General features: G+C 45.1%; 2 protein-coding genes across 3 annotated transcripts; one reads left to right on the top strand and one right to left on the bottom strand.

Moving 5' to 3' along the window:
• Positions 1 to 1,549: 1,549 nt before the first annotated feature.
• Positions 1,550 to 2,976, top strand: LOC107275912 (uncharacterized). 2 transcript variants are annotated; one of them, XM_015755695.2, is made up of 3 exons: positions 1,550 to 1,883; positions 1,970 to 2,186; positions 2,668 to 2,976. In XM_015755695.2, exons 1-3 carry the CDS (start codon positions 1,620 to 1,622, stop codon positions 2,733 to 2,735), a joined length of 549 nt encoding a protein of 182 aa, XP_015611181.2. In that variant the 5' UTR covers positions 1,550 to 1,619; the 3' UTR covers positions 2,736 to 2,976. The 2 variants fall into 2 exon arrangements, with proteins under 2 accessions (XP_015611181.2, XP_066160492.1); XM_066304395.1 differs by lacking the exon at positions 2,668 to 2,976 and having other exon boundaries at positions 1,970 to 2,404.
• A 411-nt stretch (positions 2,977 to 3,387) lies between these two features.
• LOC4346972 (annexin D5) lies at positions 3,388 to 8,353 on the bottom strand. Its single transcript, XM_015757035.2, has 7 exons — positions 8,174 to 8,353; positions 6,508 to 6,653; positions 6,058 to 6,276; positions 5,345 to 5,560; positions 5,168 to 5,257; positions 3,739 to 3,939; positions 3,388 to 3,631 (listed from the first exon to the last, which is right to left on the bottom strand). The coding sequence occupies exons 1-6, from the start codon at positions 8,247 to 8,249 to the stop codon at positions 3,739 to 3,741; spliced, it is 948 nt and encodes a 315-aa protein (XP_015612521.1). The 5' UTR covers positions 8,250 to 8,353; the 3' UTR covers positions 3,388 to 3,631.
• Between the last annotated feature and the right edge of the window lie 1,806 nt (positions 8,354 to 10,159).

Here is a 10,159-nt window from a genome sequence, read left to right as displayed (position 1 = left end):
AAAACCATACAACTGCACGGTTCGCTAAGGGGAAACCGACAAAACCTTACACAAAAGACACAAAAAAACCTGTGACAAAACTATGAACCACATAAGTAACCGAGAGAGGAGCAAGTCTTTCAAGGCGAAGCCTCCAAGAAGGTGAACAACGATAGAAGCCGCTGCCGACGCCCGCCCATAACTGGACTGGGTTTTCACCAAGGGGGAGAGAGTCCACAAGGCAACACCTTCAAGGAGGAAACGGCACCCGCAGGCGTCGATGTCGCCGATCTTGGAAGACCAGGGCTTTCGCCTAAGACTCCCTCAAAAGGTGTAGGACCTCCAAGAAGCTAGAGCAAAAGTGTTGAGTGTTATCGTTGCCCAGCTCATCGGCTGACCCGATGCGACAGCTCCGACTCCGCCTTAACACAAAAGCTCAGCACCGTAGAGGAAAAACACACTGCTCCAATCTCGGCACTAAGACAGGTCCACACAGTCACAGGGCACATGAAGCACTGGCGAGGCATAAGAGCCCTGACTTCAGACGGACTGAACCACCTTCATGGACGAACACTTCTCCTCAACAACCGAAAGACTCCACGGCCAGGTTTGGAACAGACGGCCAACAGAAGGGAGGAGCATCACGGAGGGGAGGAGGCCTAGCCGGCTTGAAGAGGAGCTGAGAGCTAGAGACAGGGGCAACCAGGACCTCGGTGTCAACCATGTTTCCAGCGAGGAACTCCCGGTTTCGCGGGACAAAACCTCATGACTACGGCAACCACCTCCAAGTTTACCACCAGTGCAGAGAGAGAGAGGAGCGCTGGGGCGAGCAGCAGAGCAACTAGTCAACTGGCAGCAGAGATCAACTGGTAGCAGAGATGGCGAGAGGAAGGGAGGAAGGAATAGGGAAGGGCGACCTCCCCTTCTGCTTCGCTTGTGCCGACGGCATAGAGAGGAGAGGAACATCAAGAGAGAAGAAGAAGGGAAAGAGGGGGGAAAGAGGGTGGTTGTGGAGAGGGAGGAGGAAGGGAGTGGTGGCGGGATGGAGACCCCGGCCGGCCCCGACCTTGCCGACCACCGGAGCCGGCGGCTGCCGCTAGCACCGTCCTCCGCCGCCCACGCGCCGCCATGCGCGCGCCTCGCGTCGTAGCAGCCTCTTCCACCGCCGAAAATCGGAGGACTTGCCAGATCCGGCGACGACGATGCCGGATCTGCCGCCGCCTAGCCGGGAGACCTCGCCGCCACCTCTCACCGATGCCAACGAACGCCACCTCCCCCGCACCAAAGAGGAAGCGCCGCCGCGGAGAAGGCCCCGCCGCCGCCATCCCAGCTCACCAGCCGGCTTTGCTGGCGGTGAGCTCCAGCGGCCGCGAGGTAGGGGAAGGAGGGAGAGGGGGGCGGTGGCGGCGGCGGTAGGGTTCGCCCCCCGTGTCGCCTGCGCGTGGGTGACCGCGGGGGGGGGGGGGGGGGGACGGGACTGTACCTTCAATAAAAACATAATGTCAGCTAAACGAAAGCTAAAGGCAATGTCCACGTGTCAGTCCCTGCTTGCTGCATGCCAAATCAGCAGAAAATCGGATCGACCACGCGAACGACACGCGCGAGCGTTTGACTGCTCATTCGTCTCCCCCGACCGAGCTATGGTCGACGTCGACGTCGCACGGGACGGCGCCGCCGCGCGCGCCAACGGCGAGGCCTCCTCGTCGTCGTCGTCGTCGTCGTCCTCCGGCGGGGAGGAGGCGGTGGTGGTGGTGGACATGGCCTCCTCCCTCCCGTCCGTGCTCCGTGGCTGCGCCTGCGCCGACGGCGGCCGCCTCCTCCGCGACGCGTGCCACGGCGCCGCGCGCGGCCTCGCGGCGTGGACGAGGCGCGGCGGCGCCGCCCGCGCGCTCCTCGTCGCATCGGTGAGCCGCCGCCGCCGCGCGCCCGCTGCAAATTTTCTCGCTGGGTGTACCTGTACGTGATCGATCCGGTCTCGTCTCGTCCGCAGGTCGGATCGGTGGCGCTCGCGGCGCTGACGGTGCTCCTGGTCGCCGCGTTCGTCCTCGTCGCGGCGGCGACGAGCGCCGCCGCCGTCGCGGCCGTCGTCTCCCTGGCGGCGCTGTCCGCTCTCCTCGCCGTGGCGTACGTCGGCGCGTTGTCGGTCGCCGTCTTCGTCGTGGCGGCCACGACGGCGGCGACTGTCGTCGCCATCACGATCGCCACTGGTACATTACATTACATCTCGTCGACCTTGAGTTGCCGGCTACTACTCCTCTCCTTCCTCATGCAATTTTCTTCTTATTTTCACTACATTTTCCAGTGATATTTCTTTTGAAATTGCAAATGGTGAGCCAAGCAGGAAGAACAGCTAGCGCTTTTTGTCTCAAGATTTCGTCAACTTGGATATGAAATAATGTTATAGATTATTAGATATTTTTTAAAATGTATGATGTTATTGACATTTGACGTGACTTTGAACCATTAAAAAAATTATATAAATATTATTTATATAATTTTGATTTATTTTATCATAAAGAAACTATAATTTTAATTTATACGTTTACATAAGTTAAATGTTATGCCTATCGTATATAAAAAAAACAAAAAACAAAGGTAGTATAAAGGGAGGGGAGGTTCTTAACTTAAGCACTGTGATATTCAGTCGTGCTCAACCAATGCATATTTGACCGTGCTGTTTAACTGCAGGTTGGGCTGCATTATTTTGGATTATTTGGTTTGCTGCAAGGAAATGCCTGGATCTTGCTACTAACTGATCAATAGGCACAAGTTCAGGATGAGAAATTGAGAACATTTTTTTTAGAAAATTTCGCTTCATTTTCTTTTTGTAGTGATGCATCCTGTGAATGTTGTTTCTGATGATAGCTAGCTTACCTGGTTTTTATTTGTAGTTCTGTACATGTAAATATTCAGTTCGCTGTTCTTTCTTCAGATTAACCATAACCTGCTGGCATTCATGCTCACCACTCTCCATAAGTCATGCGAATCAATTCACCATGATACACGCTCAGTAAATTATCTCTGAATTCCTGGGGAGTAGTTGGGTAGCTGAAACTTTCCATTGGTTCGTTCATATCACTGCAGGCAGTGCATCAGAAACATTAGATGCGCCAGTCTCACTCCATGCTATACGGATAGCCATACATGAGTACATGACACGATATCAGAAAAGCCCATTTGTAAAAGGGCATAGGAAACCACCTGCATTTTTTTTCTTCTGAACTTCGACTAAGGGTGCAAGTGAGTCGACCCGTGAACCCACTTATAGACCAAATCCGTGAACCCACTTCTAGACCAAATCAGTGGGTTACCCGACGTGGGTTCATAGTTGACCCACTTGCAGCCCTTAGTCTTCGTCAGACCAAAATTGAACTTCAGTTACGGTACTAGAGAAACACACAAGCAGTATGACCAAATACCATCACTTATTCGAATAAATGCACCGAGTAACGAGTGACTTGTCAGATGGAACCACCAAACCATATTAAGCACCAACTATTTAATGCCCAGGTTATATATATACACACATTTTTAAGCAAGCACACACGAATAGAGAGCACAATGATGGCGAAATTTTACAGTTTCCAGGTAGAACCACTGCATTTAGGATAGTCATGGAACGTCAAGTGCCACAGGGTCGACGAAATGTAGCCTAAGAGAAGCAGAGGGAAAACACAAGAGTTAATATGAGCACTTCCAATTTCTTAACTTAAACTAATATATTGTGGCATAGTAAGGCATCAGCACCAGAGGACGTACCTAATGGCTACCAACTAGAGAAAGGAGGAATGTTCGATAATTTCCTGAGGTCTCGGAATGGATAGCTTCAGCTAATGATTTTTTGTATTTCTTGTAGTACTCAGCCTTGATATATTGCATGTCGATCTCAGTCCTTGTTACTACAACCCTTATAAGTGTACTATCATCAGTGCCCATACCTTTCATGGACTTCCGCAAGACCTAAATTTATATGGTTCAGAGAAAAATAAGGTCATCACAACTACCAAATGAAGAAGACGTCAATCTTAAAGAAGGAATCAAAAGAAGTCTTAAATGGAGAGGATAACACATTTCATGAAGTTCTTTATATATAGGTAGGTTTGAGGATGCTAAGCACCTCTGCATAAACAGATAACCACATCAATGGCCATGGAAAAAATTTTCATATGCATTAGACATCTAGAATTAGCAGCATGTTAAAATAGAAACATTGTAACATCAGTAATACTACTAGTTACCAGCCTAAAATGATAAGAGCACTAGTGATCAGTCCAGGAGTGATAGGGGGAATTAAATTTGAACATATACTGTTCATTCAATTTTTTTAAGGAATATTCAGGATGCATTTTTTTTGGCAGAAATATACCGTCGATCTCGCACAACCGTTACGTGAAAATGGCGTGGCCGTGACGTCGTAGGCATTATCGTGCGAGACCGCGTGGAATGGAATAGCAAGACCGAACGGTCTCAGGGACCAGACAGCGATACCGCCGATTCAATTAATTTGCTGAACGGTCTCGCTAATCAGGATAGTTAATCACTAATTATTATTAGTTAATAATTAATTAGGTAATTAATCACTAATTAAAGTGGAGCCGTTGGACGGTGTCGCTGTTCCCATATGCGAGACCGCGCGGTCTCTCTCTTCGGTTCCGCGAGACCACACGGTCTTGCACTTTCGCTGCGCGATACCGCTCGCGACGTCACGCTATGTCATTTTCGCGCAATGGTTGTGCGAGACCGACGGTATATTTCTGCAAAAAATTTTGCATCCCGAATATTTCTGAAAATAATTGAATGAACAGTATATTTTCAAATTTATTTCTGATAAGGGGAAGGAAGGTAATAGAGGATTCAGTCGTGTGATTATGATAGGACTCCAAGGAAAAAAGACGCCCATGGATTGCAACTAGAGATGCACAGAAAATAAGATAACTACAGAGCTTAGCCAGCTCTTGCAGGCTTTATGTTCAGTAATGGATGGGGCAACCACATATTTATTTCCAGATGCTATAGATAATTTGCTGCATCAAAAGTACACAGCTGTCTGCCATACTTCATGTGGATAAAAAAGCAATATATGTAACAAGAAAATTCGGTGCACTATTTGGTGAATTTGCCTCTCCAATGAATCAATAGTACCATAATGCTTATAAATTTTCTTTCTGAAGATTGCAGAATGAGATACCTTTGCAAAATACTTGGCTGGATTCTCAGCGCATCTGAGGATAGTTAGCAGAGCAAGTTCAAAGTTTCCAGATGTTTCGCTCTTCACAACCTACCATAAATGGAGGACACTCCATGATCACAGTGAAAAGTTCCATGAGAGTGAGAGACCAATACATGTATACAAGAGTATTATTACCTTCTCCAGTGACCGATCATACATATGATGGTAAGCAGAGGCAACAGATGCCATGTGTGCCCAGCTGCGTTCAGTGAAAATGCGGATGAAGGTCTTCTCATCAGTGCCCAGCCTTTTCTCACCAGCTTTATAGAGGTCCTTTGCATCGTGTGTCACTATAGTAGGATCAACCTCAGGACCTTCATAGCGTGGAATCCCCACATAAGCAAGCAAGAGCTGCAACATACGTTATATCATTCACTGCCTCCAGCAGAAAAATAAAAGTGAATTCGTATAGGTATATTAATATGAAAATATTGATCGGCATATTGGGTAGTAAGCAGCGGCGGAGCCAGGATTTAGGCATGGGAGGGGCCTAAGAATCTTGGATGGGGCTTAATATACTTACTTAGGCTATTCACCTAATTAATTAGATGATTATCTGTAAACACAAATATTGAAGGGGGGCAGGCCATTGGCCGTCCCCCCTATCTCCACCGCTGGCAGTAAGCCTATATAGTGCAGATCTCTTTGTACATCACAGGTAAGGTGAAACAATAGATGCCAAGATAAAGAGTTTCACTGGCTATTAAGATATTTCTGAGAAAAGAAATAGCAAAATATCCGTGTTTCAGAAACAGCTTTCAAAACTACAAAAGATAAGCAATTCGAGCACCTCATCCATGTAAGAAGTCAAACGAAAAATAGAACAGATACTCTAATAAGAATAGGACCTTCTGATGGTCGCCTGATGTGCGCTGACCAATGTCGTGCTCAAGATAAGTACCAAATTTTGCATGATAAGTCTGTTTCATTATTTGCAGCTGCGATGGTGTCCTGGAACATATTATCTCAGTGGCTGCTCTCAGGTCAATAGTATCACCACTCAGAGCTTCTCTCAAAACAGTTGCATCTCGTCCAGCAGGATCAAGAATCCATAGCAGCATTGCTTTCTGCAATCATGAACAAAGTTAATCATAAATAGCACATCAATCTAGAGTAATTTAACTCTTTTCAGAAGTGAGGTAACAAATATTTGGTTAACACTTATCGAAGTAACTTGTATTAATTATCACTTGGCTACTATCTGAATCTACAGCTAGATTAAGTATATCGCTACAGTTAGCTTTATAATTTGATCTATTATTCAGTAAAATGAAGAATTCTTCTAGAATTTTGCATGCCTTGTGGTGTCCACTGAGTTCAGATGATATACGGCGAGAGAGATCCTCAGAATACATAGTCCTGTATTCCTGTTGAATGAGCGCGCGTTGCATCGAGTCACGATGAGTAAGTATATTTATAACTGTTGTACTATCACAGCCAAACCCTGTAAGACCATCAGCAGGTCAAAATCAAAAAGGAAAATAAGAACATAAAGCAGGGCAGCTACTAGCTAGTAATGAAAATTTCACAATATCAACTAAAGGTTGTATTTATGCAAACTGCTCAATTGCTAAAATGGAGTTTCTCCACCCACAATTGTAACCTTTGACCACAAAAACTGTTCACAGATATTTGTCACAACTCAGATCCCACAACCTGGCTTCACATTTTACCCTACAATTAATAATTTCATTCCCACTCCTACTCAGTTAGGCTTCTGAGTTCCTGAGTACTTGCCTGCAGATTCGCACACCAAACAAATAACCAGGGCAAAATGGTCACATCAAATGGGTAATGCGATTGCCTAGGGCTTGGTGTACCGGGGGGAATAAGAGTCAGTAGTATACTTAATTTTGGAAGCAACCAGATATTACTAAATCATATGAAGTCATACCCAATCTAAAGAAAAAATTATTATACAGAGAAAGTAATAGATGATAAAATGGACCAGAAAAATCAAACAGATAAGTCATTTGAGGATTTGTCTCAGTCAAACTTTTCTAGCTTTGTCTATAAATAAGTAAAGAATTATATAGATTGAAGCATAAGAATGATGTTATAAAATTCACGGTGAAGATGTCCATAATATGTAATTCTTTTTATGCCAAAACATATTTTCTAAACGACTTGGGAATGTCCTAATGACTCGTATAACTTTGTGCTTTCAACATGTAAATCACACATGGGGTTTTGTAGTCGCAAAAACGATAACAAAAACAAGCATGTCAATATTATCTAAAACGAATTCTTTTTTTTTACCATAGATGATAAGATTACTTCCTTTTCCTTTTCAATTTAACTGTGTGCTCTATACCCAATAACACCCACATCCAGCAGCTATTAAGACTACACGGTTGTGCACTTTGACCCTGAAAATGGACCTGTTGAGATGGGGACAAGACTGTAGTTTATCTCCGTATAAATCCACTTGACTCCAAATTCTGTTCGGGGCAATTTCTAAAATGGGTCAAAAAAGTCCTAGTCGATGCAATTACCACCACTAGAACCCTTGAAAGCTGCCCCATTCCCGACCTCGGCCCGTCCTGTCCAGGTTTTCAACATCTGACAGTCTAAGACTCCAACAACAACAGTTCTACCTTCCAAAACAAAAAAAAACACCTGAATTCAATACATGACAACAATCCAGCGGATACTGCAACGGCGATTCCCCCCACTTCCCCCATAAGCCTCAACACATCTGAGACCGAGACCGGCCGCGCGCTGACCACACCACACAAACACTAACAATCCATTACAACAAAACGCTCGCCGCTGCACCGAAAGTCCAAAAACCGCAAATCCCTTATAACCCTAAAAAAAAGCATAATATCATCAAGCTCGCCAAAACAGCACACACCATCACCACCCCCCAAGGCCGCGCGAACCCTACATCCGATCGCGTCGCGACTCCCCCCGCAAGGGGAGAGAAAGCTAGAGAAATTTGAGGGGGGGGGGGGGGGGGACCTTTGAAGGCCTTGTGGAGGTCGATGGCGTCCTGGCGAGGGTTGGTGGGCGCCGGCGGCAGGGTGAGGCTCGCCATTACCGCTGCGCCGCTGCCGCCTCCGTCTCCGGCTCCGGCGGCGACTCGACTCGATTCGATTTCGATTCGATTGGGATTTTGGGGAGGTGGTGGTAGTAATCTGCAACGGACGGTGTGCTTGCTTTGCGTGTGTTATGTGGGGGATTTTTTTTAGGTGGCCGGCCTCTTGTGGTGGTGGTTGGACCGTGTCCACGCCTTTTGCTCGTGGACCGGTTCCCCCTGCGCCACGCACGTGCCGAAATGCACCTTCGGGGGTTTCGGTTTTCGTTAGCACGTTTTTCGTACCCTACATCGGTATATATTTAGTGCGAAAACTTTTTTTTATAAACCCCATGACAAATACAAGTGTCCACAAGGTACGCACACTCAGCCCCTATAAACGCACATTCGCACATATTGTTCCTATGAGCTAATTTGAAAGATTGGACCTGCATACTCTTCCCTACCCATATAAGTATAAACTGGGCAGGCATATCTTGAGATCGACGAAGTCATCACAAACGCTTTCTCTGGAAGACTGGGCAGGTATATCTTGAGATTGATAAAATCATCATGGGCGCTGTCCTCTGAAAGAATGGGCTGGCATGTCTTAAGATTGACGAAATCACCAATGGGGGTAAAAACGGATCGGATATTATCCGATCCGCTCCAAGTCTGTCCGAAACGAAGATATGGTATAATCTTTTAGAAATCCAGCGGATATTGATGCAGATGCAGATGCGGATGTGAATATGGTATCTCTAAAATCCGGTGGATGCGGATTATCCGACATTTTTGTCGGATTATCCGATAGGCCGTTTGCCGGATAATCCGAAATTATCAACGTATGTAACCACTCATTCTATTGCATATAACATAAATTGGTACATCCAATTGCTAATTCATTAATTAATATAGATTTTTTAGTCTAAGGCTTTTATCGTCGCATGTCACACTCGCGTAGCTATATTGGACATTATGTATTCATGTTGTTTAGTACTTAATCATATAAATATTACGATGGGTCATTTATTGATTATTATATTAATGTTCCTTGAATTGCTAATTCGAGGTTGTATTGATTTCATATACACGTAGCATCCGATAAATTTAATCCGTTTACGAACCGATTCCACATCGACTCCGCACCATTTCCGACATCCGAAACAATCCGCTCCATATTCACATCCGTACATTATCCGCACCCACTCCGAATCCGCTTAAAAAATATGGTTTAGGATATGGTATGACCACTATCCGTCCAAATCCGCTCCGTTTTCACCCCTAGTCACCATAGGCACATCGCTATTGATGGATAGTCGCCTACCACTGAAAGAATTATTAGCCGTAAATAAGAGTACTCGTGTTAAATCTAGAATTTAAACCAGGTTAAATCTAGAATTTAAACCAGGGTGATCTGGTTACACCACAGTGAACCTACGTTCATTTCGCACGTGTAAAAACTTTTTATATACAAAACGGTAAGTTTCGGCGAAAATCTATTTTTCAAATTTTAATAATTAATACTCGGTTAATATATTACTGATTACATCTCTCGTTTTATGTGCTGCGCTGCAGCTAATCATCTGTTTCAAAAACGCAGCAAGTTTAATAGTATAGCCAACTAATGGCTTCAAATCATCTATAGCTAATCTAATAGCTAATTTATATAATAGTTAACTATAAAAATATACTACACCATTAATACCCAGTCCTACCTCATGCACACATAACGTTTTGGAGTCCGTGTTGTAACTTACTACAAATCTGTATCCCGCTTTTTTCTCTCTTTTCTCTTTTCTTCTTGATATGGGGTTATAACTGGTTTATAGCATGCTATTGTATTTGCTCTTAGGGCACCCACAATGGTAAAGTAAGGTGCTCTCTATAAAACATGTACATCTCAGCAATAGACTAGATTAATAGTAAAC

This window comes from Oryza sativa, chromosome 9 (genome assembly GCF_034140825.1).
Source record: "Oryza sativa Japonica Group chromosome 9, ASM3414082v1".
Taxonomy (NCBI): Eukaryota; Viridiplantae; Streptophyta; class Magnoliopsida; order Poales; family Poaceae; genus Oryza; species Oryza sativa.
Note: the sequence above shows the minus strand (reverse complement) of the source record. Positions and strands in the feature narration are given on the sequence as shown.

Bases quoted from the DNA above. Each gene is read 5' to 3' on its own strand.
- LOC107275912 (XM_066304395.1), top strand. From the start codon at position 1,620: ATGGTCGACGTCGACGTCGCACGGGACGGCGCCGCCGCGCGCGCCAAC. The intron at 1,884-1,969 runs GTGAGCCGCCGC...TCTCGTCCGCAG, and splicing joins GCGCGCTCCTCGTCGCATCG to GTCGGATCGGTGGCGCTCGC.
- LOC4346972 (XM_015757035.2), bottom strand. From the start codon at position 8,249: ATGGCGAGCCTCACCCTGCCGCCGGCGCCCACCAACCCTCGCCAGGAC. The intron at 5,561-6,057 runs GTCCTATTCTTA...CGTATGTTGCAG, and splicing joins CATCAGGCGACCATCAGAAG to CTCTTGCTTGCTTATGTGGG. The intron at 3,940-5,167 runs GTATCTCATTCT...ATATAAATTTAG, and splicing joins CAGCCAAGTATTTTGCAAAG to GTCTTGCGGAAGTCCATGAA.